The 26030-nt window shown below is 39.0% G+C and overlaps 1 protein-coding gene across 5 annotated transcripts in view; it reads right to left on the bottom strand.

Annotated features, from left to right (window-relative positions):
• Positions 1 to 20984, bottom strand: part of LOC132832275 (solute carrier family 12 member 7-like) — a 249490-nt gene extending 228506 nt beyond the window's left edge. For 2 of the 5 annotated variants that reach the window (XM_060850131.1, XM_060850132.1), the window contains exon 1: positions 20580 to 20982. In XM_060850131.1, the coding sequence (XP_060706114.1) occupies positions 20580 to 20730 (151 nt within the window). In that variant the 5' untranslated portion in view covers positions 20731 to 20982. Of the gene's footprint in view, positions 1 to 20579 lie in introns of all 5 variants that reach the window. The other 3 variants (XM_060850134.1, XM_060850136.1, XM_060850137.1) reach the window with 2 other exon arrangements.
• Between the last annotated feature and the right edge of the window lie 5046 nt (positions 20985 to 26030).

Here is a 26030-nt window from a genome sequence, read left to right as displayed (position 1 = left end):
GTGACACCAGCCAACAGTAAAGCAACTAAGAGCAACACTTCCCTTTCCATACTGGTATACAACCATCAGATTTGTCAGCTCATCCCATATGTCACAAAGCTAGTCCCTTTTTTGTTCTAAAAGCGGTTCCTTGATTTTTTTCAAAGGGGCAATAAACCAGGCCGGACTCCATCCAGTCTGGTTTGGTACAGACATGAAAAGGATTTTAAAAGGCCTTTTGTTTATATGTAAACAGATGAGACTTCAAGCCAAGGTGGTCATGTTTTAGAAGCAAACTGTATAATGAAAGGGGAATAGTCAGTCTCTAGCTGAGCAGTTTAGTTCAGTCCTGAACTGGTGAGGAGTTCAACAGTGAGCTGTGTGGAACCTCACTCTCTCACTCTCTCATTCTGCCCTTCAACTTCAACCTGTAAGCATGTGCTCCATTTATACTCGGCTTTAAAGAGAGTTTGCTTATTGGGACTGTTGTGTATATTCAGAACAGCAAAATTAAGTCTAGTTTGGATTGACTGGAGTTCTGTAGGGGTTCCTTGTTCTGTTCTTTGTGTTTCATTGTGTAATTTTGGGAATAATTTTTGTCTATTTTAAAAAATCTAGTAGTCAATCTAGCTAATGTACTCCAGGTAATGTTCACTGTATACTTACCAAAACAAATTGCAAAAGTTATGGTCTGGGGCTGCCTGCTTAAGAATGTTTTGAGTGGTCTGGCCTAGTCCATAACAGATGATGCCATAAAAATGTTACTCTGAAGTGCTCATATCCTTTTAATTCTTTTAGCATAATTATCAAAATGACAACATATATTTATGGATAGTCAATCATTTCTATTGAGAGGGGGGGGGGGGGGGGCTGTTAAGTTTCACAACCAGCAAGCAGTGTCCTTTAAAGGACATGTTGAAGAGGTCACCATCATCAAGTCACGTAATTATCACGTGGTTAAAAAAAAACTGATTCCATCATAGTTGAAGCCACTATTCAAGAAAGACAATTACCACTATTCAAAAAACATACTACCATTTAAAACTGAATAGCTTATTATTAATCCAGGCACAGAATGTAATGTATGAGAATCTGTAATAAAATGTCTGTAAAATCTTTTACTGCTATAATCATCTGTATCTACCTCTTAATGTTATTGCAATAGACACAGGTATTGCCTCAAAATATACAAATACCTCACCCTACTCTGCCAAAATCAAGTAAAAGAAAAAGAGTAATTGGAAGAAATAGCACTTAAGCAATTAGCTTTTGCTCTTTAAAGTTCCATTCTCAGGATATGAATGTCAATTCTTCAAAAAATAATGATCAAAAACAAAATACTAGAAGAAGGAAGGGAGTAAGAATTACTACGGCTGACACCTCTTGGGAAATTAGGTTCATTCAAGCACAGAATACGCATGAGCTATGAGCTGGATTCAGCCTAAGTCCAGATGAATCAAAGGCCACCAAATAAAAGCCTCCTATAAGAATTCAGTGTGCATATTTGAAGTATGTTCTAACTATTTTAACACTATGCTTAAATTCCTTAATCTTGTACTTTTGAAATGGAGAGGAATAATAGTAAACCAACCATCATTCTAGTAGCACGAAACACTTGAAGGTGCAGTGCCAGCTTGTGGCCATGCCCTACAACTACAATTATCAATTAGCATCTTTTCATTTAGAACACTGTAAGCAAGCATGACAGCAATGAATTTTGAAAGGTTGAAAAAACATAGCAACATTAACATATTGTCACTTGCTGATCCCCTGTGTATTGCATGTAAGAAGTGAAATGCAAGTGTGGACCTCCAGGTAAAGAACATCAGATGCAAATTTGGAGATGAAAACTACTGTATAAAATTTATCATCTAGATTTCAAGTGGAACCACCGAGGGAAAATGTATCACTAATTATACCTCCCACCAGTGGTGGCGCTGCTAGAGATCCTGCAGCCAAAAATGCATTATAGAAATTAATTCATGGGTTTCCAAAAGGGAGTGAAGAGAAATTTGCTTTTTGCTCCTCCCCTCCCCCAACACTGTGTGCACTTCTCAAATGAAAGGGGAAAATAAAAAAGATTTTATAAAGTAATGACTCTGAAGTTCCTTGGCAAACAAGTACACCAGATTTGATGGCTTTTCTACCCCAACGTCAAGTAACCATGGCTTGTACCCAGAAAAAAAAACTCATTGGTTTATATGTTGATGCACAGAGCCATGGAATCCATTCATTGCCAATATTAAATTCATTTGTGACATGCTATTCTAACCTGAAAAATCAGCATTCAATTCACTGCCATTGATTCATATACAAGGGCTAGCATAGAATGTAAAAGTCAGTGTTAGACAGACATAGGGGCCCAATGCTTCTTCTTTACTTTGAAGTGAAGTCAATACAACTAGCAAATTCATTTCCAAGTATTATAATTTCCTACAGTTTACTTCAAATGAAAGTGTCTACCAATACAGTGAAGTGGAGTGGACAGGGAAGACAAGTCAGCAGAATACAGTAGATGGCAAAGAACAACAGCAGATGTTTAAGAAAATAGTTCATGACTCACAAAGATACATCCCAGTCAGGAGATAAACCAACTATAATTAACCAGGAAGTTAAGGATTGTATACAAAGAGAAAATTGGTCAGCTCAGTTGACCAAATGGCTTGTTTGCTCTGCAGAGTAATACCAACAGCATAGGTTCAATTCTTGCATGGCTAGAGGTTACCATAAGATTATCTTCCCAACCTCTTCCCTTGGCTGAAGCACAGTGACCCTCAGATTAAAGCCAATCATCTTTCCCTCCATTACAGCACAGTCTTATGGTGATTTAAATTTTTACTTTAAAATTGGGTGTCAAAGGGAAAGAAAAAATAAAGACAGACAGTGACAAAGATTCGCGGCAAGTCAAAAGGATTAGGAAAGATTTAAAGACCAAAACGATTACCAAAATAAGAATGAAAAAACAAAGGGAGCTTAAACAAGCAAGTAACACCAAAACTCAGTCAATAAAAATCAAGAGGGGGGTCACAGTGAACAGAGGCCCCTTAGAGAAGGTGGTTCGGGGGAAAAAAAGAAATGGCAGACTAGTTGAATGAACACTTTGCAACAGCCTTCACAATAAGATAATAACATTCCAAAAAATATTAAATAATCAAGGGTGAAAGGTAGGGGATGGCAAGTGGAAGCAAACTCAAAATTACCATGAGAGAAAAAGAAAGGTATAATAAGATCTGCAAAAAAATAGTTGAAGGCTGGTAAATCCCCTTTACTGCTGGACTACATCCTAGGATTTATTTTTAAAAAGTAGTTGCAGAGATAGTGGATGCACTGGGAGTACATCTTCCAAGAATCCTTACATTCTGGAAAATTTCCAAATAGTTATAAGATTGCCAATATAACACTTGTTCAAAAGGGATGGGGATTTTTAAAAATCATAGCTATAGGCCAGTTAGCCTAACCTCAAGTCTTTGAAAAAACGTCAGAATTTATTACAAGGAATGCAGTGGCAGACCACTTAGAAACATGAAGTATTAAGTATGAATTATAATGGGTTTTGAAGGGGAAATCATGCTTGACAAATTTATTAGAATTCTGAGGTGGTAACAAGCAAGATAGATTTTAAAAAAAGGCATTAGATATAATATTCAGATTTCAAAGAGATTTGAATAAAAGCGATCATGTATAAACCGAATGAATAAGTATTGAGGGGAGTATACACACAACATTTAAAGGACTGGCTAACTAAAGGAGGGCACCAAGAAGGCATATTCAGGATGGCAACTTGTCACTAGTGAAGTGCGACAGGGATCAGTGATAGGGCCACAACTATTTACAATATAATCGGATGAGGAAAACGAATGCACAATCCCCAAGTTTGCGATGACACACAAATCGGTGCAAAGGCAAGAAGTGAGGATGATAACTGACTACAGCAGAATACAGACAGGGTAGAAAAACATGGCAGATGGAGGACAATGTGCGAAGACATCAGGTAATGCGCTTGGGACTGGAAAAGAGGAGCTAAATAGTACTTTAATTGAGAAAACCTGCAGAAAGCTGCAACCACAGCATGGATCACGAAAAGATAGTATCCAAGTTCAGCAGGTCTGAGGAAATAATCTCAGGAACCTGTGGAATTCCTTACAGTAGGGAGCTTTTGAGGTGGTGTCATTTAGAACATTCAATATTGCGCCAGTCAAAACTTTTTGAATTCACGAGCTGAAGAAATGGGAACTGAACTTGGCTTATTTGTCCAGGTTTCTAACTTACTTTTCCAACAAAATTGTTATATTACCAACTCAGGGATGAGGTCTGTCAACCTATGGTATGTTGCTCAAATGGATGATTTTGTGTGAGCCTTGAGTCCTGGTGATTGTCTCATCAGCACCCTTGGACACCAATGCCAAATTCCATTCTGGACTTGTTTTGCTGGAGGAATATCAACCATAGCAATTTTTTTCACCCTTTTACTTAAGCTAGGAGATTGCAGGAAATTGTAACAGACTCTCTTAGCTCATCATAAACCCTAATGCAATGAGATCAATCTTCAATTCTTCAGGATCTGTGGTTTGTACCTCTCAATATTAGGCCAGTATTAGTACCTCACTTCCTTTTGCTAGCTTCAACTTAGCTGATTATTTTTGATTTTCCCTCTGATACTACCTTCCACCCCATTCCTGAAAATAAATCTAATCCATGAATCTCATTTTCCTCCTTCTTTTCTGTGTACAAATGCAGTTTTGCTTGTCAAATTTGTGTCCATACTTTGAGTCTTATTTGAAAATTGTCTATTGGCTTTCTATTCCTGCCACGTAGAGTATTAAATTGGTATCTCAGGTGTCAGGTGCCGTAGTAAACTGTTGTCCCTCTTTTTTGACCTGCCTGCGGCCTTGGACACTTGATCGAACTATCCCCTCAAATGCCTCTCCTCTGTCGTTCATTTGGATGTGATTGCTTGCATCTGATTCCGTTTCTCTATTTCTCACAGAATCCCTACAGCGCAAAAAGATGTCATTCAGCCCATTGAGTCTGCACCAACCTCTGAACTTCCCACCCAGAATCAACCCCCTACCCTATCCCAGTCAAAAGTTGTTGAAATCAGCAAGGGTTATAGGGAATTAAAACAAAAAGGACAGGAAAAGAAAGTGGAGTTGAGGATTCAGATTAGCCATGGTGGAGAAACGTAATGGACCAAATGTCATACTCCGCTCCTGCACCTTTTTAAAAAAAAAGTTGAAGTCTGTAGAAGATGGAGTCCAGCCAGAAAAAAAGATTAACAAATAACAAATACACAAGAGTATCAGTAGATAGCTAAGGCAAATGTTGGCATTGGGCGATGTTACAAAGAATTAAATAAGATACCTTTGTGACAACAAGAATGTATAGTCAGAAACTCAGCCTGGGGAATCAAATGTAACATTAAAACTACAGACTACCAGTTAAACCTCAGATAGACAACAGCCCATGAGGGGGATTGGGCCCCCCATGGTAAGTAAAGGAGGACGCTAAAGGCAATGGCTACAATCTTCCCAATGTTTCGTTGGAGGAAATGTTTGTGCACCCAGTATTGGATGTTGGACTAGCTGGCTAATCACGGAATCAGAAGAGTTGATGTGGTACTGGCGTCATGTCGTCAGCACAGCACAAAATCTTGAAGATATTTTTAGGGTGACATTGCAAGAGTTCAGAAAGTAGATGAAGAAAACAAAAGAGACAGAGGATAGATCCTTCATGTATTCCAAAAGCAGTTGCAGTGGTGGCACAGGAAGCGATACTATTATTTTCTAAAAATGTTGCAAGCATTGGTTGGAGGCAGCAGAATGATTAGCACTGCTGCCTCACAGCACCAAGAACTCGGGTTCAATTCCAGTCTTGGGTGACTGTGTGGAGTTTGCATGTTCGCCCCATGTCTGCGTGGTTTTCTGCCAGGTGCTCCGGTTTCCTTCTACAGTTCAAAGATATGCAGGTTAAGTGGATTGGCCATGCTAAAATTGCCCTATAGTGTCCAGAGATGTGCAGGCTAGGTGGATGGACCATAGTAAATGCTGGATTACTGGGATAGGGTAGGGGGTTGATTCTGGGTGGGAAGTTCAGAGGTTGGTGCAGACTCAATGGGCTGAATGACATCTTTTTGCGCTGTAGGGATTCTGTGAGAAATAGAGAAACGGAATCAGATGCAAGCAATCACATCCAAATGAACGACAGAGGAGAGGCATTTGAGGGGATAGTTCGATCAAGTGTCCAAGGCCGCAGGCAGGTCAAAAAAGAGGGACAACAGTTTACTACGGCACCTGACACCTGAGATACCAATTTAATACTCTACGTGGCAGGAATAGAAAGCCAATAGACAATTTTCAAATAAGACTCAAAGTATGGACACAAATTTGACAAGCAAAACTGCATTTGTACACAGAAAAGAAGGAGGAAAATGAGATTCATGGATTAGATTTATTTTCAGGAATGGGGTGGAAGGTAGTATCAGAGGGAAAATCAAAAATAATCAGCTAAGTTGAAGCTAGCAAAAGGAAGTGAGGTACTAATACTGGCCTAATATTGAGAGGTACAAACCACAGATCCTGAAGAATTGAAGATTGATCTCATTGCATTAGAGTTTATGATGAGCTAAGAGAGTCTGTTACAATTTCCTGCAATCTCCTAGCTTAAGTAAAAGGGTGAAAAAAATTGCTATGGTTGATATTCCTCCAGCAAAACAAGTCCAGAATGGAATTTGGCATTGGTGTCCAAGGGTGCTGATGAGACAATCACCAGGACTCAAGGCTCACACAAAATCATCCATTTGAGCAACATACCATAGGTTGACAGACCTCATCCCTGAGTTGGTAATATAACAATTTTGTTGGAAAAGTAAGTTAGAAACCTGGACAAATAAGCCAAGTTCAGTTCCCATTTCTTCAGCTAGCGAATTCAAAAAGTTTTTTAAAAAGTTCAATTATATCTGGAGTGAGAGTCTAACATCATAGTGATGACCATAAAATCAACTTGCATAAATATTCTTGAGGAAACTAAACTTTTCAACTTCAATTGATCGGTCCTGAGACACTTAAGATTCATAGCAACAATGTTATTTTCTGAAGCGACACAGCCACAGATTGTAACGAACTGTTCCAAATCAAAAAAGAAAAAGACAAAAACAAAAGTACAACTTAATTAGTAGCTTTGATCTAGGATTTGGAAATGGGGAGGTGGGAGTGGGGGTGGGGGTGGGGAAGAGTCAGATCAAGCCCAGTTGACCCTGCAAAGATCTTTATATTAAACCCTGAATATAAAATCCATATTTCATAGAATCCCTCAGTGTAGATAGAGGTTATTCAGCCTGTTGTGTCTGCACCAACTGTCCAAAGAGGATAGACTAAAACTAATGATCACCTTTGTCCAAACTGTTCTGGAGACCATGGCTATATACAGATATAAAAAAGTTCAATTTAAAAGGCCAGAATTTTTCCAACCCAATGCCTAACAATAGCACATATAAAAAGGGAGTCAAGATGTAGTTCTTTAAATTGGTAGCTTATTCAATTCAACTTCAATTAATTTAAATATTTAGGCCCATAAGCTTAACTTCTGTAGTGGGGAAAATGCTTGAATCTATAATCAAGGAAGAAATTGTCCCAACGATGAGACACAGCATGGGTTCATGAAAGGCAGATCACCTTTAACTAATTTATTGGAATTCTTTGGGGACATTACAAGTGTGGTGGACATGGTGAACCGCTGGATGTGATGATCTGGAGTTCAAGAGGCAGTCAATAAGGTGTTGCACAAAATACTGCTGCATAAGATAAAAGGTGGAAGGTGTTATGGGTAATGTATTAGCAATGGACAGAAAATTGCCTTCTGTTAGTTAACCAAAGTGTGGGAACAAATGGGTGTTTTTCTGGTTGGTGATCAGTGGCTAGTGGTGTATGTCAGGGATGTGTTGGGACTGCAATTTTTTATTTAACAATTTACATAGATGATTTAGAATTAGGGACCAAGTGTAATATGTCAAGGTTCACAAATGAAGGTAAGCAGAGCGAAGTGTGCAGAGGACACTGAAAAGGATTTGGATAGGTTAAAAGAGAGGGCAAGGGTCTGGCAGATGGAGTACAATGCAGGCTAATGTGAAGTCATCCATTTCAGTAGGAATAACATCTATGATTTAAATGGTGAAATATAGCAGCATGCTGCTGTGCAGAGGGACATGGGAATCCTTGTGCATGAATCACAAAGATGGTTTGCAGGTGCAGCAGGTAAAAGCCAAGGAATTAAGAGTTATGGTAATGGGCAATGAGTGAAACAGGGTCCATGAAAAGGTCAGCCTTGACATTTTGAATGGTGGAGCAGGCAAGGCGTCAGATGGCCTACTCCTCCTCCTCCTATTTCTTATGCAAATACAAAAATATACACAAGTAAAATTCAATAAATTGGTATCATGGCAGAGAAACACTGACTTAGCAGAACTTGTATAAAATGCTTATTAAAAGCCAATGTTTGAAAAGTTACCCTTGTCCACAAAACTAAAAACATCTCCACCTCTTCTCATATGCATCATATAACCAAAGTTGATCATCCATATCGTTCCACAAATCATCTGTGCCATCATGGACATTACTTCATTTCTTGAACAACATGACAACCTCCAATTCAATTTAATCCCAAGTGTCTCTGACCCCTTCTCAAAAAGGTTACTAATTTTGGAGAATGTATGTTGCCTCCTCCAGTCATTACAATTTTTTTTGGCATGTTATCCTTCAAAAGACTGCTTTGGAGAATCCAGGGATTGAACAAGGCTGGTTAAACCACTGCTAAAGAGCTGCAATAATTTGTTGTTTGCTGATCTACATTCAACAATTTGGACTAGATGTGATTTGGGCATGTCATGGATTAGATGTTTTTTTATATCTAATCCTCTTGGTTTTGAGCTCCAAAAATCTTTCCTAGCACCTTCATACATCCATTCTCAAGTATATGTGGGTGTGTCTCAATCCATGGTCTTTTTCCCAGGGTAGGGGAATCCAAAACTGGAGGCCATAGGTTTAAAAGTGAGAGGGGGAAGATCTTAGAAAAAGGACCAGAAGGGCAACTTTTTCCACATGGAGGGTGGTGCATATACAAATGAGCTGGCAGAGGTGATGGAGATGGGAACAATTACAACATTTAAAAAATCATCTGGATGAGTACGTGAATAGGAAGGGTTTAGAGGGATGTGGACCAAATGCAGCTGTATAACTCTAAAACATGGATGACTGCTCCCGAGTTTCACCATTAGCTTCAGCTTTGTCTACCAGACATACACAACAGCCAGTCTACTGTGGAGACAGCCAATTGGCTTCACTAATACTGATCGACCTTCTGCACCATTTGACAGGCTGAAATGTAAACATTTATTGGAGTCTTATCCATGCTTCTAATGCAGGTCAATTTGTATCCATGTTTCTGTCAATGTTGGGCCATAAATACAGTAATCCTGTCAAGTTCTGCTGGGTGATATTGAAATCTTAACCTTGGTCTTCTGTCACAGTCCAAAACTGTTTCTTCTCATAAACTTTGTACATGTCCAGAACTGGTTTTGAAATGTGTCATGCATCATTTCCTTTCTCTGTTCTGAGCAAAGATTCAAATAGATCCTGAGAAAAATGTTTAATCCAATATTTTCATTGGAGATACTTAGCAATTTCATCTTCCAATTGTGGCCACATGCTGAGCTTTTGGGATTACACAGTTATTCTTGGGTATCTGCTTCCTTCTGTCACTAACTTTCTTCACTGATATCTTGAACTTCCAGCTGCTATACAATGATGCATCTGCTCTGCTATCTCAAATGACTAAGCTTGAACAGGACTATATCTGCTGTCCCTTTTTAATACCAATGTTACTCTATTTGGTGAGCAGAATTGGCAAGAACACAACACACACCAGTGAGGTGACAGCCTTGTTAACATATATTAGTGGGCCCAGATGAGGAACTGGAAAGCTTCCTTCAAGTAAAATTGCACCAGGGAGAAAAGAATTTCAGTGGCGAGGGGACTAGGAGGATGAAAAGCTTGGAACTTTTGGTCAAAAGCATCTGAAATCATATTTTTACGTGAAATTTACTATTATTTGTGTACGTACAATATCATTTCAATGCTTAATACATTTTCTTAAATGAGTCATTCGCAAATTACTGCCAGTCAACATAATCACTCTGCCATAACCAAACTAAGTGACCTATCTCAATTAGCGATGCAGACAAACATGCCGGGATTAGCAGATGAAACTTGAAAGCGCAACATCACCAGGTGGATATGTCAACACATGCTAAACAGTAAAACCGTATTCTCGAAGGCAGAGCCAAATGATCTCATAACCAAAATTATGCAACCCAGTCATATTCAGTTGCAAAATAACTAAAACAACAAATGGAAAAATGTGGTAGCTCCATAAACAAAGATGGCAGAATGCAAAATTAGTGCACCAGAAAAGGGTGAAGTATTTGCAACCATCTTCACCCAAAGCTGAGTAGGTGACCTATGGAATAAAAACAAATAGCTGTAAAAGCTCAGCAGGTTTGTCATCTGCAGAAAGAAATCAGAGTTAACATTTTGGGTAGTGCTTTGAGCAATGGTTACTGGATCCAAAATGTTATCTGATATCTCTCTAAAGATGCTGCTCACACTACTGAACTTTTTCAGCAATCACAGTTATAGTCATAAAGCTGTACAGCATGGAAACAGACCATTTAGTCCAACTCATCCATGCCAACCAGATATCACAACCTAATCTTGTCCCATTTGCCAGCATTTAACCCATACTCCTCTAAAACCTTCATTTTCATAAACCCAGCCAGATGCCTTTTAAATGTTGCAATTGCACCAGCCTCCACCACTTCCTCTGGTAGCTCATTCCATACACACCATCTTCTGCATGAAAAAGATGCACCTTAGATCCCTTTTATATCTTTCCCCTCTCACCCCAAACCTATGCCCTATAGTTCTGGACTCACCCACCCCAGGGAAAAGACCTTGTCTATTTATCCTATCCATGCCCATCATGATTTTATAAACCTCGATAAAGATCGCACCTCAGCCTCCGACACTCAAGGGAAAACAGCCCCAGCCTATTTAGCCTCTCCCTATAGCTCAAACCCTGCAGTCATGGCGACATCCTTGTCAATCTTTTCTGAACCCTTTCTAGTTTTAACATCTTTCTGATAGGAGGGAGACCAGAATTGCACACAGTATTCCAAAAGTGGCATAACCAATGTATGGTATAGTCACTTCCAACTCCTTTACTCTATGCTCTGACCAATAAAGGAAAGCATATATTAGAGAAAATGTTGGGCAGATTGAGTCTGTACCCATTGAAACATGCAAGATTGCAAGGGTTCTTTTGGTTTGCAGTTATGGAAGCTAGTCCTAGCCAATTTTATTATCGCCAAAATAAGAGACAACTAAGTAAACTGGATACAGCAAAGGTTATGGGCAGAGTGTGAATCTGGACTATGGTGCTTGACACGTGGTCCAGAAATATGTAACAAAACTGCTGTAATCCTGTGAGAGAACCTCTCACAGCATCCTGAGAAACAGGATTTCTCTTTTTCATGTGCAACTCCTTATGTTATGTGTAGCAGCATTTTGAGAGACAGCGAGACAGAGAGAAAGCGCGCGAGACAGAGAGAGAGAGACACAGACAGAGAGACACAGACAGAGAGAGAGAGACATTTTTAGTCTGGTATGACCTCTTCTTTAGAGAACAAGACTTTTGAAGGAGAGCCTCACTAGATTTGAAATATTAACTGCCTCTAAGAATGCTGCCAATCCTGCTCAGTTCTTTCAGCATTCTCAATTAGGCCACTTTTGGAATGTGGTGTGCAATTCTGGTCTCCCCCCGATCAGAAGGATGTTGTGAAACTTGAAAGGGTTCAGAAAAGATTTACAAGGATGTTGCCAGGGTTAGAGGATTTGAGCTGTAGGGAGAAGCTGAATAGGCTGGGGCTGTTTTTCCTGGAGTGTCAGAGGCGGCGGGAGTGGGGGGTGGGGGGGGCACATGGATAGGATAAATAGACAAAGTCTCCTCCCTGGGGTGGGGGAAGTGCAGAATTAGATGGTATAGGTTTAGGGTGAGAGGGGAAAGATTTAAAAAAAAGTGACCCAAGGGACATCTTTTTCATGCAGCGGGTGGTCTGTGTATGCAATAAGCTGCCACAGGATGTGGCGGAGGCTGGGACAATTGCAACATTTAAAAGGCACCTGGATGGGTATATGAATAGGAAGCGTTTGGAGGGATATGGGCCAAGTGCTGGCAAATGGGACGAGATTATTTTAGGATATCTAGTTGGCATGGACAAGTTGGACCAAAGGGTCTGCTTCTGTGTTGGACTCTATGTTTGTGGATGTAAGTTTGCTCGCTGAACTGGAAAGTTTGTTTTCAGAAGTTTCATCACCATACTAGGTACCATCATCAGTGAACCTCTGGTGAAGTACTGGTAGTATGATCTGCTTTTTATTTGTGTGTTTAAGTTACTTTCGGTTGGCGATGTTATTTCCTGTTCTTTTTCTCAGGGGGTGGTAAATGGGATCCAAGTCAGTCAGTTGGTCAGTCAATGTGTTTGTTGGAATGGCATGCTCCTAGGAATTCTCATGCATATTTCTGTTTGTCTTGTCCTGAATGGATGTGTTGTCTCAGTCGAAATGGTGTCCTTCCTCCTGTGTATGTAAGGATACTAGTGAGAGTGGGTCATATCTTTTTGTGGCTGGTTGATGTTCATATATCACTGTATAGGTGATTTTCCTCTGTGCTGCAGTGTGTGGTGGCTCATTGAAGTAATAATGTTCTAATGCATCTTTGCTTCTGTAGTGTAGTATTGGTCCATATGTGTTGTTTTCCTGTAGACGCTGGTTTGAAGTTCCCCATTTGGCTGTTCGCTCTACTGTGACATCTAGGAATGGCAGTTTGTTGTTGTTTTCCTCCTCTTTAGTGAATTGTATTGATGGTCTTAAAGGTTTCCTCTAATTGGTTTTGTTTTGTGACGGCAAAAGGTGTCACATCCACATAGCAGGCCCAAAGTTTGGGTTGGTTGGTTGGCAGAACTGTTTGTTAAAGTCTCTGCATTACTGCCTCTGCTAAGAACCTTGATATCAGAGATCCTATGGGTGTTCCATTGGTTTGTCTGTAGATTTTGATGTTGAAGGTGAAGTGGGTGGTCAGGCATACGTCCACTAGCTTGATGATATTGTCCTTGCTGATAAAAGTTGGTGGTGTTTGGTGTATGTGTCTTTGGTTTTTCTAGTAGTTTAGTCAGTGTTTCCTTGGCCATGTTGATGTTGGTGGGTGTGAATATGGTTGTTACGTCAAAGGAAACTATTATGTCATCCACTTCTATCTTGGTGTCTTTGATGATCTTCAGGAATTCTTGGGAGGAGTGGATGGAATGGCGTGAATCTTCTATTAAGTGAACTTCAAACCAGCGTCTACAGGAAAACAATACATACGGACCAAATACTGAACTACAGAAGCAACATCCCAACATCTACAAATGAAGCTGCATTAGAACATTATTCCAACCAGCCATCACACACTGCAGCACAGAGGAACTGTGAAGAGCAGAGGAAAATCACCTGTACAGTGTATTAAAAAAAACAGGTACACAATGAACACAGTCTGCCGATTTCTCAGCAACAAACCCAAACAAGCAGACAAAATGTGTCAAGAAATCTAGCCACCTCTCCCCAAATCAAAGACATCTCAGAAATGACTCCCAGACTAGTCAGACATCTTCGCATTATTGTAGCCTACAAACCCACCAACACACTAACTTGAAAGACCCTATATAGACAACAAACAAAACTAATATAATTTACAAAATACCTTGCAAGAACTGTAACAAACACTACATTGGACAAACAGGCAGAAAACTAGCCAAGAGAATACATGAACATCAACTAGTCACAAGAAGACACGGTAAAAATAATGACTGCAGAAACCAGATTTTGGATTAGTGGTGCTGGAAGAGCACAGCAGTTCAGGCAGCATCTGAGGAAGAGCAAAATTGATGTTTCAGGCAAAAGCCCTTCATCACCAACATCCTACATACAGAGGAAGAAGGATACCACTTTGACTGGGACAACACATTCATCCTAGGACAAGCCAAACAAAGACATGCACAAGAATTCCTAGACGCATGACATTCCAACCAGAACTATCAACACACACTGACTTGGATCCCATTTAACATCTCCTGAGAAAAAGATCAAGAAATGACATCACCAACCCAAGGAAACCTAAACACAAATAAAAAGCATGCCATACCCCAGTGCTTCACCGGAGGCTCACTGATGACTGTACCCAGTACGGTGACGAAATGTCTGAAAACAAACCTTCTAGCTCAGCAACCAAATGTGCATCCAGAAATTCATACTGAGCTACAAATCTTCTCAAAACTTGCTACCATTTATTTTTTTGTTTCAGACTTCCAGCACCTGCAACAAATTTTTTCATTTTTAATAACGAGAGGACTCTCCTGTGTTTAAAATCACCTGTCACATCAGAAGGACTTGCACATTGGGAGTCACCCTGTTTGCTCATGTTATGAATCCAACTTCCCAGGCCTTTAAGTTCTGGGGTGGAACTCAAACCCAAACCTTCTGGTTGGGAGGCAGGGACAACCAATGTCTTACAAGACCCCCTCACAAAAGGTGTATGTTCATATTTTCCACTAAAGTGCATCACCTCACAGACTGAAACTAATTCACTTCAAAACTACTTTGCAAGTTGTCTCCTCCATGCAATAATTTAAAACTACAAAAATTGTACAATTGTGTGTATTTCATTCTTCCAGTAATTTGGAGTCATAAAAAAGTGAAACTCTGCAAAGTATGGAAGACGAACTTAAAAAGTTATATTTTACAGCTCAGGATTACCATTGCAGAAACACAACATAGTACAGTGTTTAGATCTATAATTTCTACCCAAACCAGTTAATCACATCCTACTACAACTGATAGTTTCTAAGCGGTGTAATTTTATCTTGTGCAGATTCTAAAATTCCATTGGTTCAAGTAGTAGGCCAATTTCAGCATAAACTTGAAAATTACTGCACTAGCAAACATCAAAATTAGAAATAGGAAATACTGAAAACTCAGATATGACAGCCTCTCTGGAGAGAAAGAGACGCAAACTTGAGTCAGATGCCTCATCTGATCTATGCAGTTTTGCCTAGGCCAAGCTAATTTGGATAGTAACACTAATAAACGCTTCTCTTTATTATCGCTTCCTCACTGTGGAATATCCATCTGGATAATACATAATAATTATTTTAGATTGCATGTGACAATCTACAATCAATTGTTGCTTTTTGCAATTAATAGCTATGGAAAATACAGTTATATGTTTAACAGAATCTAGATACATCATTCTTTGAACACATTTAATAATGAGAGATTTCAAGCACAACTTGTATGATAGATAATGAAGGTAAATAACATTAATAACCTGTTCCTCAAATTATAATTCAAGAGGTGTATAATTATATATAGAACATGCAATTTTTCCAACTGTAAGAAAGTTCACATTCCTTTCCATCACAAAACATTTCAGAGAAAATAAAATGCAACTGCAAAGTTTAATGATTTCCCGTGTTAGGATTGACCAAAATGGGAGAATTGAAATGTGCAAACTGGGTCCAACAATAGTTACTACAATGGAGGGCTGCATCTGAAGAATTGATATCCAGAAAATAAGCTGCAACAAATAAAAAGGCATCTCTCTGGGGATTCATCACAACCCATTTAAAAAAAAAGTGTATCTGCATAGAGGTGAATTTTAAAAATCCCTATTAATTAATTGCCTCGTAATGTGGTAATAGTCTAGATTTTCATCATTTTCTCCATGTCAACACAATGTTGACTGGACAGAATCACAGACTTCTGCTGCAACATGGAAAGTAATCTTCCAGAAATCTACAGACTTCTTTCTTAAACTCTTTACAATACCTTTCATCATTCTCGCCTTTACCATCTTGATGTCTGCCTTTTTGTTTTACTTGTTTATTGTCTTAAGTTGCATGTGAACATTTCCTTTTTATTTTTTTGACTTGCAACTTTAAGCAGCCATGCAATTCTGTGGCTTGGTCCTTGCAAAGTTTTGTACTTTCAAGAAAAGCGCAGAACCAGACTGCAAACTTTGCTGAACGATCACTAAGACTACCAATCACTAGCTTGCCCTGCAACTCAGACAGAAAAACAAAATCTACATCATCCAACTGTCTCACCAATGCACTTCCTATGGCAGGCTCCAACTGGTTGGCTTTTAAGGTCTTGGCTTGTTTGTTGTTCTCCAGTGTGTTGGAAAAGAAAATGAGACGGACATTCATAAACACCTTTCACAACCTCTGGAATTCTCAAGAGCTTTACACAGGAAATGAAGTTTTTTCTTTAAAAACTGCGCTAACATAGGAAATGCATAGCACTTTGCATATAGCAAGGTCCTATGTGTTAAATGGCCAGCAATCTTTCTTGAGGTGTTCAAACCATATATATTTGTTGGGACACCAGACAGAACACCCTGCTCTTCTTCAAAACAGGGCCAGTGGAATATTTTACATTGACCTGCAGAGGCAGAAAACTCCCAGTAAAACATCCCACTTCAGAAACACTGGACCCCACAATTCTTAGTCTTGGACCAAGACAACAGCATCATCACACTTATGTTGACAGGAATAACTGCTATGATTTTTAAAAAAATGATAAAGTCAGCATCTTATTCAAAATAATAAAAAAGATTTTTAGTTCCAAATCTAACTCAGTATACAGTTAGTTGACAAAACCAGGACAATAGCAACCATGTTCTTGTGACCGAGGTTCACATCCTATGGCAGATGTAGAATTTGAACTCCAGATTTCTAAAAAAAAATTGCATTTAACTAACTGAAGTCTAATGAAGACTGTGAAACCATTGTTGGAAAAACTTCTGGTTCACCAATACCTTTTCAGGGAAGGAAACTGCCACCCTTACCACTTGGCCGACATGCGACTTCAGACCCACAGAAATGTGGTTGATTCTTAATTACTCTCTGAGATGACCTATCAAACCACTCAGTTGTAGAACTGCCTGAAGATCTGAGAAAAAGATCTAAAATGCATGGACTGTGGCAATTCAAAAAGGCAGCCCATGCCCATAATCAAGGGCAACTGGAGATGGGCAATAAATGATGGCCCAGAAGGCAACAACATATCTCATGAAGGAGTGAATAACACCAAAAGCAAACTTTTGTGAATTAAATCTATCACATATTCACTCAGAAATGTTAAAGGTCTTGTACCAACCCCAAACTAAACTAAGTCCAAACATAAAATTCTGCTCACTGCTGTTGATTCCTGTCAGTCATTTTGCTTCTTAAAAAAACTATTAATGAAAGATCCAAGTAGCTTTTTGTACTAGTGAGTCAACACTTGGCATTTCTTTCACTTTTCCTAAACCTGTTAGGTCAGCAAATGGTTACTTTACTCAAATGCTCACAATGACCTAAAGCATAGAATTGCTCATGTAACACTTGCTGTTCCATCCCCTCCCTGAATATTTGTGGTATTCTCCCTTTAAGGCAAGGCACTCAACTGTCTCAGTTTAATTGGGCATGGAACTGTTCAAAAAGGAGTACATGTCATGATCCATTGGTGTAGCAGGCACCATTTCTCCAACAATTCAGATTTTCTTATTGTTAACCAAGGAACAGTACAAGCACATCCAGACATCACTGGACGCTTAACTCCATAGTAGGAGGCAGAAAAAGGCAAAGGAGAAAGGAGAAATATTTAAATTTTCACTTGTGTAGACAGCATTCAACTACATTTTTGGTTTCATTGCTGATGAACTGAAGAAGAAAGGAACCACTGTTTTGATTTTAAGATTGATATTGCAATCACTCACATTTGCACAAGTGGATAAAACAGTCCAGAATTCCTAACTGCACGAAATGCTGAGTTGCAATTTCTCCAGTTATAAAAAGAACTAGAAGTAAAAAAAACCAATATACCGAGTAAAACATACTGATGATAGTTATCAGCTACATGTTCAGTAACTCCTCATTCCTGAAGGGCTCATGCCCGAAACGTCGATTCTCCTGTTCCTTGGATGCTGCCTGATCTGCTGCGCTTTTCCAGCAACACATTTTCAGCTCTGATCTGCAGTCCTCACTTTCTCCTACATGTTCAGTAAGCCAGTTGTTCAGAAATAGGAAGCCATTTTGTACTTTCTTTCTGTACCTTACATGACAGGTCTAAAAAGATTTAGATGCAATAAACGCCCACAATAGATTTAACCTCATAGTCCTCGAGGGACTAGTCACATACTGCAGCCAGTGCTCAAATATTTTTAATCAAGGACTAAGCACCACTGCCATTTTTAGGTCATTCACTCAGTTGTGACACAACAGCAATCAAATCAAAACAACTTTTAACTGATAAATAGATAGAAGTTACAACTACTGAGTTATAACCTAATCAGCAATGCACTATTAATGAAAATGTTTCATTTGTCTTTATGTTGCCAGGACCTTTGAAACAAAGAACGGTATGCTCTATTGGTGCATATGCAAATAGCAGTGTACCTTGGCATGGAAACCTACATGTTTCATGACTATTTACTATATTGATTGGAATGCAACCGGAGGTTTTTCTCCTTTGTTGTGTTGTACAGCTCTTTCAATGACAGCTGCATTTTCTATTTTTACTGCATACAGTCAAAAGAACTTTTAATAGTATTTAATTAAAGTGCAGCAGTATTATCACATGTCTAACTTCATTTATTATAATTAAGATGGCCAACAAAGTGGGTACAGCTAAGGTAGGTAATTTTAAATAAATTAGCTCAGACTAGAAATTTTACACATGAATAAAGATTTCAGTTGTGAAACCATTCACAATTGTATCATCCACATGTAGCTTCCTGTAAAAATCTACATGACTTGTACACATAATGAAGTGTGGAAAGGAGGAAAGGGGGGGTGGAAAAGTGCAATTTTTAAAATAAAACATGTTTATTTCCACTTTGTTCATGTCAACTTCCTTCTCTGAAGGTTGACTGACACGCATTTCCACTTTTATTCTGACCTGTACTCCTCTTATACATTTCACACAGGTCCAGCTGTATGCCAGTCCATTGTGTCATCCATTTCTTCCCAGCTTCCCTCTCCCAGGTTTTTTATCAATCTTCCCCATCAATAACTGTCGCTACCATCTGCTGAAGTGACAAGACCAAAGTATTGTGTTTTTTTCCCCTATGAAGTGCATTAAATTTATTCTTTTCTTCGACTACATCCAGCACTAATCTCAATTGATACAAGTAGTTATTCTGCATATCCTACTCGTTATCCTTCTTGAAAGTTAAACATAATCTAATAGAATATTCTATTAGATATTATTAAACAATACACAACTCATGAGGTCACTATTAGTCAAATTTACATTCACAAATTAATATGGATGTTGACCCGGCTGTGATGAGTTGGGTTTGATTTATGGAAGGTATTTACAATATTGATATAGATTACAGCAGAAACTGGCTAAAGCTTCAATAATTAAACTATTACCTTTAAAAAGTGACCAGAATCATATTGATGACATTTGTTCTCATTAATAAAAGTGCTCTACAAGTCATTAAACGTTTTACTCATGTACAACTTGTATTAATACACCATCTTTAATACAGTAAAGCACCCCAATGTGTACTGTTGGTGTAATCAAAAGATTTAAACGAGAGATTGGTCATTAAACCAAACAAAATTGAGGGGTGAAAAAGTGTCTAGGACAATTCCCAAACTTTTGCACAGAACACACTTTACTTAAAAAGATGCCATATGCTGTAAAAGCCTGAAAAGCCTAACAGCTTTAACGTCATACTTTTAAGAAACTGAAATGATTTTTGTTGCATTTAGTAGAATTCAACTACAGCCTGTGCAGAACATCTAATGCCACTTTATATCTGCATATATACACACCAAAGTCGTAGAAAATACCTATAAAACGAATTCAGCCACATAATTTCCAATTTTCATAAGTTTTCCCAAAACATCCTAAAGTTAGGTTAGTTATAAAATTTTCCATCAAAGGCATTGCAAAGCAAGTCAAGGAACAATCGGAACAGTGAGCTGAGATTGGAGAATGTTTATTTTAAAAAGTGACAAAATTGTTATCCACTCTGTGATCAAGTACCCATGTCAATACTCTGAACAAACCAAGATTAAAGAAAAAGGAACAATGGATTGCAAACAACTAGGTTCAAACACGGGGAAAAGCAGTGGCAGCTATCAGCAAGCCGGTAGAAAGTGCAATTGATTAATAGTATGCCATTCAAGCGAGAGATAGTACTTTAATCAGCGGTCCATTGGTTTGAAATCCGGTCACTAAACATTGGTCCAGTTCTCATGGAGTGTAACACACATTACAAAAAAAAACCCGCCCTATTACACAACTGAAAATGTTGTCGAAGATTTAGCAAGCTCAACATTCAGCCATAAGGAAGTTATTTTGGAGAAAAAAAAACCCTGGAGCCAAAGTCTGGCCAATAGAAGAATGAAGTGAGGTTTTTTAAGTGCCATTAAACAGTTTTGTTCATTGTCTTCTTACCGTATTTGTTGGGCTCTCTAAGATACTCCAGTATGGGCACAGTACTCTCTGTCTCCTGAACACTACTGTCCCCATTCTGCATCCCATTGCTTCCAAGCCCGTCTCTCCGGCTGGGAACAGCGGTTACCAAAAACCTCTGAGACTGGGACATTTCCGAAGACAACAGAATCACCCTCGCTGTTCCCTGCTCGTGAGCTGGGAGAAGGAAGGGGAGCTCTTCGCTCCGCTGCTGCCCGTTTCCCGGTGGATTCTGAAAGCAGCAAACAGCAGCGCTCTGAGCCCAGGAGAAGCTGGCTGGGGGGAGGCGATCTGAACTCTTGTCCGCCTGCTGATACACCAGAGACAGACTCCACCTCCCAACGAGCGCTAACTTTAAACCTGAGCTGTTCAATATCAAACTCTACACCTTAACCACGTGCACTCCGTCTGATCCAGCTTTAATCCGCTCCGCTTGCATTTGCCTTTTATATATACAGATTTATGAGATATTAGAATACATGAGACTCTTTAAAGAAAATTGACAGTCATCTCAAAGACTTTCAGTGAGTGACGCCACGCCCATTGATTTGACACTTGACGAATCTGTTTGTCTCAGATAAAATGACCTTCAGGCAGAAGTTAAAGCTGTAGCCCGCTGTGTATGATACACATCTCGCAGACCAGACTCTTGCAGCTAACACAGCTCATCGCTCCAGGTCTTGGGGTAGTTGTCACCAAGGCGCAGTGAGGAAAAGACCGCTGTCTGAGGTCTTCCTGCCAAAGTTAAATGAGTGTTGGTTCAGTTATCAGACCCTTCTGGTACCTCAAATGCTTGTAGTCTTATACAAATAAGGTTGCCTTCAGTTTGTTTATTGGATAGATGTTTGCTTTTTCCTTGATATGTTACTGTACAGAAGTGAACTGCGTTTGTGATTGTATATATTAAGTTTTTTTATGAATAATGTATATTTTTGAAAAAAGTACTCTGCTCCAATTCCCAGCCCTCCTCGATTTCCTTGCCATGTCCAGGAATTAAAGATTAATTCCCTGGTTAATGATGTGACCTACGAAGAATGAGTAGTGCATTAAAGTTGCAGAAATTTATCTGTTCTTGAACATTTCGGTTGATTTGTTTGGAGACAGGCAAAAAGGCTCTTTAGCTGTCAAGGATTGCTCAACTGCTGATGGCTGATCTTTTCACTTTACAGTTGGTGTGGGGAAACTGGATATAATGGACACGTAAAGATGTGAGGGATGGGGGCAGGACAGTTGGAGGTATTGTGATATATCTTGCAGTTAGTATGCAGTTGAAAATGTGTTGCTGGAAAAGCGCAGGTCAGGCAGCATCCAAGGAACAGGAAATTCGACGTTTCCTGATGAAAAGGAATTCCTGATGAAGGGCTTATGCCCGAAACGTCGAATTTCCTGTTCCTTGGATGCTGCCTGACCTGCTGCGCTTTTCCAGCAACACATTTTCAGCTCTGATCTCCAGCATCTGCAGACCTCACTTTCTCCTCGTTAGTATGCAGTTATCAGGAACAGTAATAGAGACCTGTTGAATCTTTCAGTACTACATTATGCACCATGGTGGCTGACCAGGAGGTGGAAAATAATGGGATTAAACATTTAGAAATTCAACTAACGTAGTCCTCGTTCGTGACAAAAGGATTCACAACTAAGGAGTCATGGGCATACACATGATTTGCCAGTTTCTTTCCTAATGTTAAGATAGCTGAAACCAGTATTCACTTGCTACAGTGTTATGTAACCAAACTTTTGTTTGTCTCACCTATTTGTCTTTAGTTGGATCAGATAAATATAGAAAGTGTGAGGGAAACTCAGCAGCATCTGTGGAGCTGGTAACAGAGTTAATATTTTGAGTCCAATTGGACTTTTCTTCAAATCTGAAGGGAGTTCAATAAACTGGTTTTTTAAAATGCTGTTGAAAGGGAGAAGAGGACCTAGTGGAACATTTTGTGAGAGTGCTTAGAGCAAAAGACAAAAGCTGTGATAATGATGGTAAAGGAGCCATAAAGGTATAAAATAGGCCTCTAAATGTTATCTCTGTAAAGGAGAAAATGGGACAGCAAAGCCAACAAGATACAAACAATTCTCATGGCTGGGGTAGAGTGGGGATGTAAGAAAAATGGAGCACAGAGGTCATATTCTGAAGTTGTCCAATTCAATATTGAGTCCTAGTTGCTGTAAAATGCTTAAACGAAAACAAGATATTATTCCACCAGCTTGTGTTCTGGAGATCTCTGCCCAAGAGAAATGTCAAAATGTGCCTGAACAGGTTGAGGGCTGACATGGTGCTATGATAATGTCCCTACTCCTAGAACAGCTAGAAGGTTTGGGTTAAAATCCCAAATAAAAACAAAGTTAAAAATCATACAACACCAGGTTATAGCCCAACAGGTTTAATTGGAAGCATTAGCTTTTGGAGTGCTGCTCCTTCATCAGGTGGTTGTGGAGTACCTCATGAAGGACACAACCATCTGATGAAGGTGCAGCGCTCTGAAAGCTAGTGCTTCCAAATAAACCAGTTTGACTGTCACCGGTGTTTTGTGAATTTTAATTTTGTACACCCCAGTCCAACTCCAACACCGCCAAATCACAAATAAAAGCAAATTGCTAGAAAAGCTCAGCAGATCTGGTAATGTCTTTGAAGAGAAATCAGAGTTAACGTTTCAGGTCCAGTTTTCCTTCCTCAGAACAAATCCTGTCTGTATTGTAACATCTCTGAACAGATTAGTTTTAATCAATCAAAACTTTGTATACAGTAATTGCAAATACAACCTCCCTAACTGAAATATTGGAGTGCCACCACTGGTAAAAGGCTGTAATTACACTATGACTAAATTTACATGACAATTCCTGGAATAAATTTGTACTCAAATGTAAAGCAGAAATACAACATGGGTATAACACATTACTTTAAAAGTGACCCCAAGTTAAGCTGCACACTCTAATCCTATTGGCTTTTGCTTCTAAACTTGGTTCAGTTCAAAATAAGAACTGCAGTAGGCCATTCACCACACCACCACTCCCAGTGTAGAATCACCATACACAAGTAACAAGTTGTCTAACTAATTGGGAATGTAGGCAGAATGGCTCGAGTCATTTTGCTTTTCATTGAATAGAATGTAGCTGCCAATGTAGATTATTAACAGTGCAAATCCGCCTGGAGTTTGAATGGTGAGCACTGTGATGATCTATGACTTTGTCTTTCTTTATAAATGATACTACTTTTCTATTAGGTAATGCTGTATAACAACTATAGTTTCAATAATATTGATATAATTTGTTGACTTTCTGATGAAAATAATCATTATAACAAAATTAGTTGTGCAGTCAGAGTCTTTCAGAATGCCAATTTAATGTGTAGTCAGATATGAGTTGACTAACACAATGATTGAAAGTTTGAGGCTACTTCATTCTTCAAGCTTCTAACTAGCATAGAAGATTCATGATTTCCACATAATTGGATTTTGAAAATAGAAAATCAAACTCATGTGTAACAAGATATCCCTTGTGAGAAATGTATTCGATAGTTTCTTTGTTCGTTTGTACTGTGTGAAAACCTATAAAATAAGATCAGTTAAGCAAAAGTATTAGTTATTCAAGTTTTGCAAGATGCTCACTATAATAGTTCATCCATGTACAAATTTTCCTTTTACTGAAAATATTCACTGAACCTTCAACAAGGTTCCATATGGTAGACTGGTTTATAAGGTTAGCTCAGATGGGATCCAGGAAGAGCTAGCCAACTGAATATAAAATTGGCTTGAAGGTAGGAGGCTGAGGGTGATGGTAGAGGGTTCACATTTGAGGCCTATGACAAGTAGTGTGCCAGAAGGATTGGTGCTGGGCCCACTGTTGTTCATTATTTATAGAAAATGATTTGGATGAGAATATAGAAGGCATGGTTAGTAAGTTTGCAGTGACACTAAAGTTGGTGATATATTGGACAGTGAAGAAGATTATCTAAGAGTACAATGGGATCTTGATCAAATGGGCCAGTGGGCCAAGGAATGGCAAATGGAGTTTAATGCAGATAAATGCAAGGTGTTGCATTTTTGGAAGATACACCAGGACAGAACTTACATAGTTATTAGTAGGATCCTGGGAAGTGTTGTTGAACAGAAAGACCGAGGTGTGCGGGTGCATAGTCCCTTGAAAGTGATGTCACAGATAGACAGGGTGGTGAAGGAGGAGTTTGGCATGCTTGCTTTCATCAATCAGAGCATTAAATACAGGTGTTGGAACATCATGTAATAGCTGTTCAAGACATTGGTAAGGTCCTGTTTGGATACTGCATACAATTCTGGTCAGCTTGCTATAGGAAGGATGTTATTAAACTGGAAAGGGTGCAAAAGAGATTTACAAGAATGTACCAAGATTGGAAGGTTTGGCTGACTAGGCTGGGACTTATTTTCCCTGGAGCATAGGAATCTAGGGGATGATCTTAGAGCTGTTTATAAAATCATGAGAGCCATACCAGTAGATATGGTAAATAGCCAAGGTCTCTTCTCCAAAGTAAGGGAGTCCAGTGGGCATGAGCAAGAGAGGAAAGATTTAGGAGTAACCTGAGGGCCAACTTCTTCACACAGAGGGTGGTGCATATGTGGAATGAGCTGCCAGGAGAAGTGGTAGAGGCTGGTACAGTTAAACATTTAATGACATTTGGACAGATACACGGATAGGAAAGGTTTTGAGGGATCTGGGCCAAGCACAGGTAAATGGTTCTAGTTCACTTTAGGAAACTTGGTCAGCATGGACAAGTTGGGCCAAAAGACCCATTTCTGTGCTGCATTACTTTATGGCTTAACTTCTGATCATAGTTTTTCACAGATGAAATACAAATAATGACAAAAATCAAGGCTGCATGTTACACTTTACATGTGAAGGTGGAACTTAATACACTGAGTTTGCCAGACAAATGAATATCTAATTTCCGCTCTCTCGGTGCTTTAGAGAATGAAGAGCACGGGTACCCAGACAGCAATCAAAAGTATGTATGACAGCTCATATTGGTAATCATGCCTTTAGCCAATAAACTTTTACTTCCCTGAAAGAATTCTCTCCTTAAATTTCTTCATCTTTTCACCCTCCGTCCTTCTTTAAGACCTTCCTTAAATCTCATCTTTTTGCCTATGCTTTTGGCTGCCTCTCAGCTTTATTACTGTAGTACATTATGCAGAGAAACAGATTCCACAGGCATCTGCCAGCTTAAATTTCATATGATCGGGAATATCCTGAAATCAACAGATAATAATGCAATTGAAAACTACTTTAAATCTACTTGGCCAATTTCACATGACACTGGAATTTGTTTTGGTTTGCACTCAAGTTTTTCTCACATTTGACAGACACCTCACTAATTGATATTGACAGTTAGTATATTGCTTATTAAACATTCAAGCTGATAGTGTGTCATGGTTTCAAAATGTTTCAAAAAATACAATATCT

This window comes from Hemiscyllium ocellatum, chromosome 34, assembly GCF_020745735.1.
Source record: "Hemiscyllium ocellatum isolate sHemOce1 chromosome 34, sHemOce1.pat.X.cur, whole genome shotgun sequence".
NCBI classification, from domain to species: domain Eukaryota; kingdom Metazoa; phylum Chordata; class Chondrichthyes; order Orectolobiformes; family Hemiscylliidae; genus Hemiscyllium; species Hemiscyllium ocellatum.
Note: the sequence above shows the minus strand (reverse complement) of the source record. Positions and strands in the feature narration are given on the sequence as shown.